General features: G+C 44.5%; 1 protein-coding gene across 1 annotated transcript in view; it reads right to left on the bottom strand.

Moving 5' to 3' along the window:
- Positions 1-15,966, bottom strand: part of PRODH (proline dehydrogenase 1) — a 185,193-nt gene that overhangs the window by 51,696 nt on the left and 117,531 nt on the right. The window contains exon 8 of the mRNA XM_088465355.1: positions 1,466-1,547. Within this exon, the coding sequence (XP_088321481.1) occupies positions 1,466-1,547 (82 nt within the window). The remainder of the gene's footprint in view (positions 1-1,465; positions 1,548-15,966) is intronic.

Raw genomic sequence — 15,966 nt, 5'->3', positions numbered from 1 at the left:
AAAAACACATTCAGGAAATGATGGTGGTATAGAATAATATACTGTCTTTGGTGGGGAGATTAACAGAGCACAGCAATATATAATGAGGCTAAGATGAGCATAGGACAATACAGGAAATTAAATAGAACCTGAAGATCTTGCAGCAGGGAGTACGATGAGCTGAGAAGTGCTTGTGTCACTGTATATAGTACACTGTCAAAGAATAATATTATATATATATACACACACACACATTAAACTTTCCCACCTCCCATGGTCATTATCTAGAACATACAGCTGAAGATATACTCCTGTACACGTGTGCGCTGTATGCCTATATCTATTGCACAAAAGGCAAAGCACAAAATTCATCTTTGGAGGAGCTGCACACTACAATCCGTGTAAAAGAGCATAGGTTTATTGAACTAGGCGGTAGCTTGCGGAGAAGCAGGACTTTGCACCAGACGAGGAGAGTGTTGGCCGGATAGGAGGTGTTACTTGCCACGTACAGGGAAGGCGATTTTGTGCATCTAGTTCTGTACATTTTGAGAAGCAGGATTATTGACAAGAGTATGGGGATTGAGTGAAGTCTGCACATTTTCCATTTTACAAGAAGACTATTTTTACACCAGCTCAGAGTTGGTGAAGATCGGGTCTTTTAATAAACATGAAATAACAGCTGTGCATGATTTAGCAGGGGAAGCATAGCAGGCAAACTGTCACGTAGTTGCATTCTAATTTGAATCTGCAAGGTGAGTGGGCAGGAACCTCTTATGTGGATTATGAAAGACACAGCATTATAGTCGTTAGAATAAACCCAATGTAAAGGCCTTGGATTTAGGAAAGGAGATCTAAGAGTCCAGCACATTTGTTTGAAAGTATTCTTCAATCCATTCTGAATGCAGCTGCTAAACAAAAAGTAATCTCACCACCAGTCATTGTTTTTGCCAGGTTACAGTTCAAAAGTACAGCTTTAATCTGCAAAGCCCTCAAAATGATGTGTCTGCCTAAATCATCTCTCTTATCTTCGGTGTCCTTCTACTAAAGTACCAAAGACTCCCCCCAGTGTAAATCCCATTTCTTACATCATTTTCTCTTCCAGTCTATAATTCTGCACACAAAATCCAAACCTCTTTTCTCTTTATTCACTCCCCAATCGTGAATATCCTCTGCTATGTTCCTAAAACCACCTCCTTTCTGTACCCAGTTAGAAATCACTTGTGATGATCCATTCAGCATGCTGAAGCATATGACAATTGTACAGCTCTGTGTTAATAAGTTATCTCCATTGCTTAAAACATGCACATTTCTTGCTGTGTCCATCCCTGCTCCCCTTATTAGGATATTAGCTTTAGTGAGCAACACTCTCACTCTGTTTATTTCAAGCATTGCTGCTGTATTTTAAGCAATATTTAAATCTTTCCCCTTTACAACATTGCTGAATAGGATGGCACTTTAGACATAAAAGATTTGAATAATAAGATACCTGCAGATTTGGCACAAGGAGAAGTTTGGAGAGCTTGGTTCTGCTGTCAATCAAACTGTTCCAGTCCAGCAAATCCACAGTACTATAAATGAAAAGACATCTCAGTCAGCTTACATAGTACAGCAACATGCTTCAAAAAGTATGCCGAACTTATTCTTGCTGAAATTTTAATAATTCATAACAAGGAAACTCTGAGCAGCCAAAAGAATCTAACGGCAGAAGGGAAAGGATGGGAGGTTCTGTCTGTGAGTCTGGGGCCCAGTCCCGTCTGAGTCTGTAGTCTACGACCAAGCATAGTTATTGCAGGATTTTTTATTTTTCAGTTATGTCACTTATTTGTACATTTTATATAATGACCAATATGGACTGTGATTTGACATTAGTATAACTACCTACACACTATACAATTATTGGGCCAATTTGTGAGTAATCGGGTGATCAGTCTGATTTATTGTATAGTGTGCATGAACCATCGTTTCAGTATTTCACAGATAAAACGGCAAGAAAACATCCACAAACGCATTACTTCCATTATCTGATCTGTCGGTCAAGAACGAAAATCTCGGCCTCCAATTCCCGCTATCTAGCATTATGTGTGTATTCCCAATAATCTGCCCATGTTTCCTATGATCTCCTGTCACTATGTCATCATTCTTGTGGATGGACATATGCAAAATCAGTGTGGTGTGGTGACAAATCGCTAGCTTCTATGGAAAAATTGCATAATGTGTAGCGCGGAATCATATGAATTACTGCCGGACCTAAGCCCGGCAGATGAAATACCAGTGCTGGAAGGCCGGCACATGAAGTTCCCGACAGAGGTAAGTAAGACCCCTAACCCTCTCTTAGGGGTGCCTAACCATAACCTCCCCTCCTAGTGCCTAACCCTAACCTCCCCCCAGGGGCGCCTAAACCTAACCTCCCCCCCGGGGGTGCCTGACGCTAACCCCTCCTTCCCCTAGCCTGACCTTAACCCTCCCGGGGGATGCCTCACCCAAGACCCCCCTAAACCTAACCCTCCCCCTCCCGTAGCTATCACCTCCAGACGTCCGGCTTACCTACGTTCGGTATTGCGGGGCGTCAGGATTTTGGCGTGGGGCTGATGGGCGTCGGTATTTAGACGCCTATAATTAGTCCCATGCCGGGATTTCACTATCGGGAAGCCGGCGGTCTGCATTTCGACCGCTGGCTTCTTGACTACATCCCTGTAGCACAGATATTGGGGCAGGTAATTTGCTGAAAAATTGCCCCGTTTCTCGTCCAGATCAAAAAAATCTGACATTGTAGCTAGCTTAAGTCTACATTTGAGATAGAATGTGATTATATTAATGTAGTGCATTTGCATTTATTTAATTGGTTTGGGGTATTATTGAAGTTTACAGTATTTTATTCAAGTGCCCAAATACCATAAATAGTAGCATTTTATCTGTAGTCCAGAAAGCTGCATCGACCACATAATGTATGCAGCAAAAAATCCTGTAAATATGGTAAATGTATATTCCATAATTACTGCAGTACACAAAGTACCAGAGACACACTCAATATGTGGTGGACACTGCTAACGTCACCATAGTATATAGTGAGTAGCATACTATTATTCTCACACTTGTTCTTACATCTCACACAATATGCCTGCTCAGTGTCCTTAGACATGCAGTGTTGTCACACAACAATGGGAGCATGTCCAAATCATGGTGGGGATATGCCTGGTGCTGAAAAGAACTAGGCTGTCCCTTATTGGTCCCTAGCCAACCATTCACGTTCATAAGGCACAAGTTCAGCAATGCTTTGCTATGCAGAGCAATGGTGAATAGGACATGCCTCCCATAAATTCCAGCCCACAGGACAATGAATGAGCCCATATATCAGGGACTGTGCCGTCAAAAAAGTGAGACACTTGGGAGGTAGGTTTGTAGACAAGTACTAGGAGAAAAAGCAACACTTTACATTAATATTTTTAATTTTTTTTTTTCTTTGCTCCAAAATCAAGCATTTTGAAACCCCCTTTGAACTTGAATTTCGCCCTGTGGATGAATGGTCCAGTAAAGACTCCAGACCACATAATCATATAGCACAGTATACTGTATATTTTAAATGAGTGGCCCATTGCTTAATAAATGAGTTATGCCTTATGTATTACAAGCTCAAGAGCGCGTGGCACTTTTACACAGTTCTGTTGCTGCACTGTGATGGTTCTCAAACTTCCTTGAATCACAGCGCCCTACAGTATCAGCTTTATTTTTTTACAGCACCCCTAGGCAAAACATTTTCATTGAGAAATTCAGAAAAATTATAGAAGTAAATTGTGCTTATGTGTCATGCTTAGGTTGAGTTATGTGGTGGCGGGCAGGGTAGCACTTCTGTTTAAGCCACCAGCTCTGGTTTTGCCTATCACGTGTACAGTCAAAAATTTGATTTGTTCCTGGACCACCAATCCGTGGCATCTATGCAGGTTTCCCGCAGCACCCAGTATTGGAACCACTGATGTACTGCCATCAATGTATGTTTGTTTTATATGCTCATTATTTAATAGGAGGTGTAGGGAATGGGGGGCTCATAGCAATACTGACAGAAAACCAATATGCTTCGGCCAGTGCTTTTGGCGTCGCCTTGCACTTTATGACTGCAAAATTGCTGCTTTGTATATTGGTCGGCTAGCCCTGAATGACCAATAGCTTATACATAGGGGTATATACAATTAGCCGCAGGGTTTACCCCGCAACTAATTGTTGCGCTGGTGGTGAGTCAATTAATGGGGACTCCACGCGCAGGTGTCCACGAGACCCCGCGCGCGAGTCCCCCGCTGTCGTGCTTTACCTCGCACCTCATGTAGGTGCGAGGTAACAGCTGCACGAAGCCGCCCTTGTCGGCCTCGCGCGCATCAGAAAAACACACTGTTGCCGCACTTCTCACGGAAACAGTGTGTTCCCGCGAGCAAGGGCACATTATTGAATAGCTTAACCCCGCGCCGCAGGACTTTCGAGCCCCAATTACTCGCGGGAGAAGTCCCGCGGGTAATTGTATATACCCCATAAAATAGACAAACGAGTTGCAAGCTCTGTGCATACTCTTTTCATATCATGTAGTGCTACATTTCAAAACTCATACTATAAACGTAATCAAACTATTTTGAATACCAATATCAAAGCTACAACTGCAGGAATCATTATGCTTATCACTTTCCAAAAATACAACTTTAATTCCAAAGAGCATTGTAGGGAAACCTTTCCCAAATGCATTGGAATCGGGCAAATGTCCTGGTTCTTGGAATCAGGATTTATTTGGAAGGTATGTATGTATGTTGCCCTCGTTAACATGGTATTTCAGAAGATACAAAGGCAGATGGAATAGTAATGAGACTGTCTCTGTTTTTCTGTCCCATAGGTTGACGTGACAACGCTATGCTGGTTATTGTGAAGCTCATGCATTGATGTGTCTGAACCTGTGGTTGGACTGCCATAGTCTTCTTTGTTTAGTCACAGCGAGTGGAAAATCTTCGTACGTTTCGTTATAGCGGATGAGGAAGACCTGTCTGAGATTACGTCAGAGATGTGTGATTGAATTTTGTGTTAAACTTGGAAACAGCAGAAATGAAACTCATGAAATGTTGCGGCAAGCATGCAGTGGAGAAACAATTAGCCGTGCGGCAGTATTTCGGTGGTGAAAGAACTTCAAAAAAGGTACTACGCGAATGACTGACGAAGCGCGTTCTGGGAGACCAACCACCACGGTTGCAGACGTCAACATTGCCAAAGCTGCGTAAATTTATGCTTCCTTTTGGCAATCCACGATTCGTCACACGTCGCAATCGATGTCAGGAAATCAAGTATCCTCTCCAACATTCGAACAGTGTTTTTGCACTATTCAACTCGTCATCACATCTGCACTTCTGTGAATTTCTGCTGGGTACCCACCTGGCACACACGCAATGCATTTTCAGTTCCTTTGTCACAATATGCTGAACCCGTTCGATTGAGATGCCAGATGTTGACATCTGTAACCGCGGTGGATGGTCTCCCAGAACGCGCTTCGTCAGTCATTCGCGTATTACGCTCTTTCAAGTGCTTCCACCACCGAAATACTGCAGCACGGCTAATTGTTTCTCCACCATATGCCTGACGTAACATTTCATTAGTTTAATTTCTGCTTTTTTCAAGTTTAACACAAACTTCAATCACACATCTCGGACGTAAACTCACAGTGAGTCTTCCTCATCCGCCATAACAAAACGTACGAAGATCTTCCACTCGCTGTACCCAAACAAGGAAAACTACAGCAGTCTAACCGTAGGTTCATACACATCGATGTATGAGCTTCACAATAGCCAGCATAGTGTTGCCACGTCTACCTATGGGACAGAAAAACAGAGGTAGTCTCATTACTTTTCAATCAGCCCTCGTATGTGCGGATCTTGTCGAAGGCAGTGACCTGTCCACTAGTTCTTATTATTATATATGCTGTAAATATACCATATACTGACTGACTGTTCTATTCTTACCAACTGGAAGACACACAGCGCAGAGATATAAAGGTGCTCTGATCTTTGTCAAACACAGTTCAATAATATGACTACAGTACATTGATTTGTTGAGCTCAGAGGTCTTGATAAAGATTTTCCAGACTGTACAAGTTACGTCCTTTCATTCAGCCAGGAGGTCTATTATGCTTGGAGCACACAAACGGAAAAAAAGCTTGAGTACTTTATTCACACAATATTCTATCAGTGTTTTCTCAAGCACCTAATTTCTTAAAAGATGACATAATGTAACACAAAGCATGTGATAGAAAGGCTTTGTGTGCTATTCAGAGCAACTTGTGAACAGCAGCTAATATTACAGATTAGTTTAGTAGGTTTATTGGAGCTAGAATACTCAGAAAACCCACAATAATCTTTTTTTTTTTTTAATATTTTTCTGGTTGTCCAAGTTTTAAAAACAGAAAACTTTTCTAAGTAACTTTCTACATATCATCCTTGAAGTTACAGAAGCAGAAATGTGTAAAATATTAAATAAATAGGGGCAACAGGGGCTCTGATATACACACGCCTTGGGTTGTTGAACGCACACCAAGACATGCACACATCAGATATACTGTATAACACTCTTGGGTGTGCAGTCGCTCTCTGAGGATGGTGTAAACAAATGGGGCCAAACTCCAAAAAGCTTGGCTTTTCAGAGTTTGATACATAGGGATCAGACCATAGTCCCCATTAGGCTGTTAGTACATAGTGGGAATACATAAAATGATGCGGTTTCTGCAAAATGTTATGAAAATTTGGCTTTATAAATATACCCCTAAATAATTTAAGTTGCATGAAAACACCTCATTATCTTCAAAGTCATAGAGCAGTACACAATACTGATATATCACCAAGACAATTTTCCTTTTAAAAGAAGGGGTCATTTATAAGAGTATACTGCTTTTTGCAAGATACAACCAGAACAAAATGATCCACCTTATAGGTATAAAACAGACAAGGAGAGTATAAATAGTGCAGTATAAAATGTCAAACTGTGCCTCAGTGTATAGTGCACTTACAGTATATACATAATTAAGAAGCTTATATGGTAGAGGGATCATTGCTCCTTTCCCATACTTGTAGACCAATATCTGCTATGTGGGAAAGCATCTATGGCGTTTATACCTACGTTGTAGAACAAAATGTGTACAGTAGGTTTTCTTCCAACTTCTCCTTCCTTCAGCCCGGGCATGGTATAACATTCATGTTGGATAATCTGTTCGGTCAGCATGCAACAACACCGTAGAAGGATTCCTAATATTAAACTGTTCTTAAACTTTGCATTATTGAAATTACTATATTTTGCAGCCCATGTCAACATAAGGATATCTTATGACTCAGGGCCTGATTCATAGATGTACGTAAACCCAATGGTTTGCGTGCATCTCTGATAGTTGGGGGACTGAGCATGCGTAGGACTCATTCTGAGCATGTGCAGAACGGGTCCTGCATGATCAATCAAAGTACCCCCTTAGCTGCAGCAATCAGATAAGCTTATTCTTTATGAAATGCAAGTGCCTTAGGGGGTCTATTTATTAAGCAGTGTTAGGAGCAGAGTGAAAAGTTAGAAGAAAGTGATAAGGTGCCAGCCAATCAGCTCCCAACTGCCATCTCACAGGCTGTGTTTGAAAAATGACAGTTGGGAGCTGATTGGCTGGCACCTTATCACTTTCTTATCACTTTTCACTATGTGTCCTAACACTGCTTAGTAAATAGACCCCTCAGTCACTGAGGGTACCAGTTGAAGTAAGCAACACTGCATTATTTGCATTCTTTCCTTGTTTAGATTTTATAGAGTATGTACAGGTTGAGTCTCCCATATCCAAATATTCCGAAATACGGAATATTCCGAAATACGGATTTTTTTTGGCATGACTAAGATAATTAAACCTTTGATTTTTGATGGTTCAATGTACACAAACTTTGTCTAAGGCATAAATTATTAAAAATATTGTATAAAATGACCTTCAGGCTGTGTGTATAAGGTGTATATGAAACAAATTAATTTCATTTCTGTACACAAACTTTGTTTGAGCCACAAAATTATTGAATATTTTGTATAAAATTACCTGCAGGCTGTGTGTACAAGGTGTATATAACACATAAATACATTCTGTGTGTATATTTGGGTCCTATTCCCAAGATAATTCATTATGATAGGCAATTATTCCAAAAACGGAATATTCCGTTATCCAAAATACCCCTGGTCCTGAGCATTTTGGATATGGGAGACTCAACCTGTATTTAAATACACTACATGGCTAAAAGCATGTGGACTCCGAGAGACGGAATGCATTATATATGCAAGTAGGAATTAAACCACCGAGTCTGTAGTCTGCCTCTGGACAATCATGGGTTAAGGTTTTTAGTGAGATAATAGTGGAAGGAGTTAAGAGGGGGTCAGCCTATTGAATGATGTTGTGGGAAGGGTTTCAGGGCCATTTTGTGGAGTGATTCAGAATCCATTTTAGTGTGTTCTGGTTTGGAAATCGGTTGGACCAGGTGCAGTTTTGTGGCTTGAATAAATCTTTTCGGTCGGTTTTTATGTCCGTCATGGCTTCTGCTGTGGCACCGCTGCTCGGGGGAGTCACAGGTTGCGGCAGTCATAGGGGCATCTGTTTTGGCTTTGGATTTGCAGCAATTGTGGAGTTAGCTGGCACCCCTGGCGTTGCAATTCCTGCATATTTTAGTGCCGGCTTTAGGATTTCAGGGGTCTCTAGTTCCCACGGGGGGTGCTTCAGTGACTACTTCCGGGGGGCCCCTGCTGCTGCGAATAGTCGCTCTGCTATTGCGTCTGCTCCCTCAGGGGACAGTTTGGTATGTGCTGTGCCTGGTACGGCTGCTCCCTTGTCCGTTTCTATTCCAGATGCTGCGGCTGCGGTTCCGGAGACTGGCATTCCCACCAGGGATGGGGTGGTGACCGAGGAGGCTGGAGATGGTGTTGGGCAAGTTGTTCTGTGATTCCAGATCTTCATCAGATGCAGATTGGGAGGCTAACTTCGCTGGGGCGGGTAATGCTAATTCAAATTTGTTGGAGTTGTCGTCAGTGGTATCTCGGCGCAATTCTCAGCGGGGATCCCGGAGACGCAGACGTAGGTCCAGGAAAGGACATCGGGGATCATCATCTTCTTCATCCACCGAATCCTCTTCGGAGCCGTCAGAGGATGACAAGGTGACATCTAAACGGCGACGGAGGTGTCGGTCTAGTAGCCTTAGCTCCTCTGATTTGGAGGACCCAGATGAGGCGGTGCATTGTGCCAACACGGCCGTCCTCCGGGGTCTTCATCCGAGGGATAAGGGAGCGCATCCATGTGGGTCATTACGTCGATGTTTTTGCTTTGACCTCTAAGGCCCGCAAAAGCTTGGCGGCCGCACGGAAGAAGAAATGTGAAGACTCCTATAAGTCTTACACTAATTGGTTTAGTGGGTTTTGTGTCTTTATGGTATGTTACTTATGAACGAGAGGACATGAATTTGGTCCGATACTTACACCTGACCTATAGCCTGTATAGATCGGCTAAGGGTCAGGTGAGGCAAACTTATGATGAGGAGTTCCATTGCAGAGAACATGGGCGGTCGGTCATAAAATTTGGCTCTAAAGATGTAGAGGTGTGGTTGGATGTGACGCAGCCTCAGTGGGTTGGAGGAGAGGTGATGGTGGTGGAAAAAGGACAGCCAGCTGGGAAAGCGAGACCGTCCACTGCGGGTGCTACGACAAAGGGGCGTTGCTTTGCGTTCAATAATGGTCATTGTCCCTTTGGGTCGAAATGTCATTTTCGACGCCAATGTTTACGCTGCGGGGGAGCTCACACGGGAAAGGACTGCAGTCGGACAGCAACTGCCCAGGGTGGGGTCCCCTCGTCGGCTAGCCAGCCTGGGGACTCTATTACTAAGTAGGGCTTCCACGCCGGTGGACATAGCCGCCATGTTGCGTTGGCTTGACATCTACCCCAGGCGTTCTGAAGCGGCTATGTTGCGGGATGGTTTTTTTCATGGCTTTCGTATCCCAATCATTGGCGAGGTTCACACAGGGTCGCCGCGGAATTTACGGTCTGCGGTTGACTTTCCGGCGACTTTGCAGGAGAAGGTCATGAAGGAGGTCAGTTTGGGGAGAATGATTGGTCCCTTTTCGGAGCCACTGCTGCCGGATTTGGTGTGGTCTCCGGTAGGGGTGGTTCCGAAGAAGATTTTAGGGAAATTTCGACTTATCCAGTATTTGTCTTGGCCTGAGGGTTTTTCGGTTAACAATGCAATCCCGGACGACCTGTGTCGAGTGACGTATCAGTCATTTGAGGAAGCTTTACATATGGTTCGGTCCTTTGAGGTGGGGCGCTCATGGCCAAGATCGATGTGGAATCTGCCTTTCGACTGTTGCCTTTGCATCCAGATTGTTTTCAGTTCATGGGTTTTTGGATTTTATGTGGATAGATGCCTTCCCATGGGATGTGCAATTTCATGCGCTTATTTCGAAAAAATTTAGCACGTTCTTGCACTGGTGTATCACGAGACGGACGGGGGAGCTGGGAGTGGCTCACTATTTGGATGATTTACTTTTGGTGGGTCCCTCTGGCTCAGCTTTTAACAGAGGTCCTTTCGTTGTTCGCGGGGTACGGCGTGCCCATTGCCTGTGATAAGACCGAAGGTCCTTTTACGGTTATGTCCTTTTTGAGGATAGAGATCGATACCTTAAAAGGGGTGTGCCGTTTACCACAAGAAAAGGTTAACCAGCTCCACAAGGCGCTGGCGTGGGCTTTGGAGTCTAGTAAAGTTACTTTACGCCAAGCGCAGTCTCTACTGGGACTTTTGAATTTTGCACGTCGGGTCATACCTATGGGGAGGGTGTTTAGTCGTAAATTGGAGCGGGCTACGTCACGGGTGCGAAAACCGCATCATTTTATCCAGCTTTCGGCAGAGCTTATGAGGGACCTCAGAGTTTGGGTGGAATTTGTATCTACATTCAATGGGGTACGCATTTCGATGTCGTCAGGAGTCCAATTGCGTGATCCAGTTGTTTATGGATGCAGCAGGCTCCTCGGGTTTTGGGGCTTACTTGAACGGCAGATGGTGCACAGCCCCTTGGCCTGATGAGTGGGTGACCAGGGGCTTGACGAGGGATCTTCTCCTTCTAGAGCTCTTCCCTATCATGGCTTCCCTAGGACTCTGGGGGTCCCTTTTGAGTAACCGCAGTGTTATTTTTTGGTGCGATAACCTCGGCGTTGTTTACGCGGTGAATTGGCAGTGGGCCGCTTCTTTGCCGGCTTTACGTTTGCTTGCCCAATTTGTGTTGCGCTGCCTACAATTTAATATATTGTTTCGGGCACAGCAAGTCCCGGGGGTGCAAAATGAGATCGCAGATGCATTGTTGTGGTTCGATTGGGTGCATTTCCGTACATTGGCCCCTTTGGCTGCGCAAGTCGGTGAGTCATGCCCATCTTATGTCTGGCAGGTTATTGAGCAGGCATGGAGGGGCTAGCTCATCGGCCCCTGGCTCAGGGTACCTTGCGAAGATATCAGTCTTCCTGGTTGGAATGGCGGCGATTCACAGTTTGCATAGAAAACCGAGGTAAGACCAATCGGAAGCTTATTCTCGCTTTTGTGTGGAGTTTATAGGAGTCAGGCAGGTCCAGAGCCGTGCGACTAAGGTTTTAGTGGGTTTGTCCCATTTTTTTCGGGTCAAGGGTCTGGAGGATCTTTCAAAAACTTTAGTCAAAAAGGCTTTGAAGGGTTGGGCCAGGATAGCCCCCGTTCCCTCGGACACATGTCACCCTATTGATTTGAGTCTGCTGGCATAGTTATTGCAAGTGTTGATAACCGTTTGTGATTCCGAGGTGGAGGCTCGGTTATTTAGTTTGGCTTTTGTCATTGCCTTTCATGGGGTGTTTCGGGTATCAGATTTGGTGGCACCTTCAAAGCAAGGTATGCCACCTCTTTTGTTTGCGGATGTTTTTGTGGAAGATTCGGCCATGTTGTGTCGCATTCGGCGATCTAATACGAATCAGTTGGGAACGGATCGCTGGGTTTCCATGTGGGCATGCACGAACGCTGAGGTTTGTCCAGTGGTGTGGGCCAGACTTTATCGAGATCATTGTCCTTCTACGAATTGGACGCGGTTACAGCATACCAATGGTTCCCCAGTGACCAGTTTCCAATTTGCTTGGGTGTTAAAGCGGAGCGTGGCAGCACTACCCCGGGTGATTTTGGTACCCATTCATTTAGAATCGGAGTGGCTACGTTGGCGGGTTTTTCCGTCGATCAGATAAAAGCCTTGGGCCACTGGAAGTCTGCGGCATATAAATCATTTATCAAACTTCAGTAGAATTTTTTGTTGATCCTAACTTGAGGACTAGCTACTCGCCATCGGGGGGCTTGAGGAATTTTGTTTAACCACTAGTTTTTAACCACTCAACTGACAAATTATTTTTCCAAAAAACGCTCCAATATTGAAACCGTTGTAATTCATACACCGTTCACCCGATTTGGATGTAATTACCCTCAAATTAAATCTGAAAGTCTGTAGTTAAAGCACATCTTGTTTGTTTCATTTCAAAACCATTGTGGTGGTGAATAGAGGCCAAAATCTGAAAATTCTGTCAATGTCCCAATATTTATGGACCCGACTGTATATATACACACACACATTATATATATATATATATATATATATATATATATATATATAATGTGTGTGTGTGTATATATACAGTCAGGTCCATAAATATTGGGGCATTGACCGAATTTTCAGATTTTGCCCACTATTCACCACCACAATGGCTTTGAAATGAAACAAACAAGATGTGATTTAACTGCAGACTTTCAGATTTAATTTGAGGGTAATTACATCCATATCAGGTGAACGGTGTAGGAATTACAACGGTTTCTATATGTGCCTCCCACTTTTTAAGGGGTCAAAAGTAATGGGACAAGCTAAACAATCCTACATCTAACTTTCACTGTTTAATACTTTGTTGCAAATCCTTTGCAGGCAATTACAGCCTGAAGTCTGGAACGCATAGACATCACCAGACGCTGGGTTTCATCCCTGGTGATGCTCTGCCAGGCCTCTACTGCAAATGTCTTCAGTTCCTGCTTGTTCTTGGGGCATTTTCCCTTCAGTTTTCTCTTCATCAAGTGAAATGCATGCTCAATCGGATTCAGGTCAGGGGATTGACTTGGCCATTGCATAACATTCCACTTTTTAGCCTTAAAAAACTCTTTGGTTGCTTTTGCAGTATGCTTCGGGTCATTGTCCATCTGCACTGTGAAGCGCCGTCCAATGAGTTCTGAAGCATTTGACTGAATATGAGCTTATAATATTGCCCGAAACACTTCAGAATTCATTCTGCTGCTTTTGTCAGCAGTCACATCATCAATAAATACAAGGGAACCAGTTCCATTGGCAGCCATACATGCCCACACCATGACACTACCACCACCATGCTTCACTGATGAGGTGGTATGTTTTGGATCATGAGCAGTTCCTTTCCTTCTCTTCTCTTCCCATCACTCTGGTACAAGTTGATCTTTGTCTCCTCTGTCCATAGGATGTTGTTCCAGAACTGTAATGGCTTTTTTAGATGTTGTTTGGCAAACTCTAATCTGGTCTTCCTGTTTTTGTGGCTCACCAATGGTTTGCATCTTGTGGTGAACCCTCTATATTCACACTTGTGAAGTCTTCTCTTGATTGTTGACTTTGACACATATACATCTACCTCCTGGAGAGTGTTCTTGATTTGGCCAACTGTTGTGAAGGGGTTTTTCTTCACCAGGGAAATTATTCTTTTGTCATCCACCACAGTTGTTTTCCGTGGTCTTCCGGGTCTTTTGGTGTTGCTGAGCTCTCCGATGCGTTCTTTCTTTTTAAGAATGACCCAAACAGTTGATTTGGCCACACCTAATGTTTTTGCTATCTCTCTGATGGGTTTGTTTTGATTTTTCAGCCTAATGATGGTTTGCTTCACTGATAGTGACAGCTCTTTGGATCTCATATTGAGAGTCGACAGCAACTGATTCCAAATGCAAATGTCACACCTAGAATCAACTCCAGACCTTTTACCTGCTTAATTGATAATGAAATAATGAGGGAATAGCCCACACCTGTCCATGAAATAGCTTTTGAGTTGATAGTCCCATTACTTTTGGCCCCTTAAAAAGTGGGAGGCACATATTGAAACTGTTGTAATTCCTACACTGTTCACCCGATTTGGATGTAATTACCCTCAAACTAAATCTGAAAGGACCAGACTGTATATATGTATATTTATCTATATATATATCTACATTATATATATATATATATATATATATACACACATATATATATATATATACACATACATACACACATAACACATAATACATTTTTATATATATATAAATTGCCTGGCCCCTTATAAAAATGGGCGTTATGGGGGATGAAGAGGAGGGGCGGCTGATGCCGGAGGGAGTGGCCGGATATCTAGAACATGGCCAGTGACCGCCAGAGCCGCAGCGGGAGGGTGTCCCGCTGGCGGCCCAGACATATAGCACAGCGGCGGCTACCAGAGCCACCGCTGCTGCTTCTCAGCCAGTGATCACTATGTGATCACTGTTTTGCTGGAGCCGCAGCGGGAGGGTGTCCCGCTGGCGGCCCGGCTATTTAGCAGCAGCAGCGGCGGCGGCTACCAGAGCCGCGCTGCTGCTGCTTCTACACAGTGATCACACTGATCAGTGTGTCTTCCAGGAGCCGCAGTGGGAGGGTGTCCCACTGGCGGCTCCGATACATAGCAGCAGCGGCGGCTACGAGAGCCGCTGCTTCTACACAGTGATCACACTGATCACTGTGTCTTCCAGGAGCCGGAGCGGGAGGGTGTCCCACTGGCGGCTCCGATACATAGCATCAGCGGCGGCTACCAGAGCCGCCGCTTCTCATTGAAGGGGGTGGGGCCGGCCGGGCTGCCCTATCACTGCTGGCCACAGTGATCGGGTCACAGCAGCAGCCAGGGCTACATGAAGTGGTGCCGGGAGGGGGGTGCCGATTGTGCCCGATCACTGTGGCCAGCAGTGATCAGGAAACACAGAAGGGAAGCCGCGGGTGTAGAGGGACCAGAAGATCCCTCTGATATAGGCGGCAGTGGGAAGATTAGCTTCCCATAGCCGCCTAGTAGCCATTTCTGACTGGTTGTATCAGATACGACCCTGTCAGGGAAAGCCCAGCCTGGTGTGGTCGTATCTGATACGACCGTGCCAGGCAAGTGGTTAATTTCGGGTGCATGCCGGCTGGTGGAGTGCTTGTGTTTTGCCTCAAGTCAAGTTAGGATCTCATCCCCACCCCCCTCTCCTCTCACTTTTTCCTTCTTTGCTAACTTTGTCTCATGATTTGTTTATTTTATTTTACAGGTGCTCAGGTTGATGTTTGTCCTATCTGGATTGTGGGGCATTCCTTTGTGTTTTGGGCCGGCCGGACCAATTCTGCGCAGCGTTTGGATTTGTTCCCTGTGTTGCATAGGGTTAGGAGTACTGGGCATGCTTTGGGCTTCGTTATTGGAATTTTTACATAGGTCCATTAGAATTTTTGGGTTTTCCTTGGTTCTTGTTATTCATTTGGGGGGCAATGATTTATCATCCCGTACATCTTTGGATCTGAGGTTGTCCATTTCGGCTGATATGGAAGCGATTGTGGCCATGTGGCCCTTTTGTAGGTTTGTATGGCCGTGATAATTCCTCGGCAGGTTTGGAGGAATTCTGTTTCCCCTGGGGCTCTGGATGTGGCGAGGAGGAGGATCAATGTGGTGGTCGGATGGACTGTTTGGAGCCTTGGGGGATTAGTCAGTCCACATCCTTTAATCAGGTTCTGGGATGTCCATCTGTTCAGGTCGGATGGTGTCCATTTGAATGCTTCAGGGTTCTTTTCTTTTTATTGAGGACTTAGTTAGGGGTATTCAGGGGTTGGTAGAGTAGGGTATGGTGGCGGTGCAGTTTTTGAGGAACCGATTTTGGCGGGAAA

Source organism: Taudactylus pleione, unplaced genomic scaffold, assembly GCF_031769625.1.
Source record: "Taudactylus pleione unplaced genomic scaffold, aTauple2 ptg000062l, whole genome shotgun sequence".
In the NCBI taxonomy this organism is placed as follows: Eukaryota; Metazoa; Chordata; class Amphibia; order Anura; family Myobatrachidae; genus Taudactylus; species Taudactylus pleione.
This window is presented reverse-complemented; position numbering and strand designations above follow the sequence as displayed.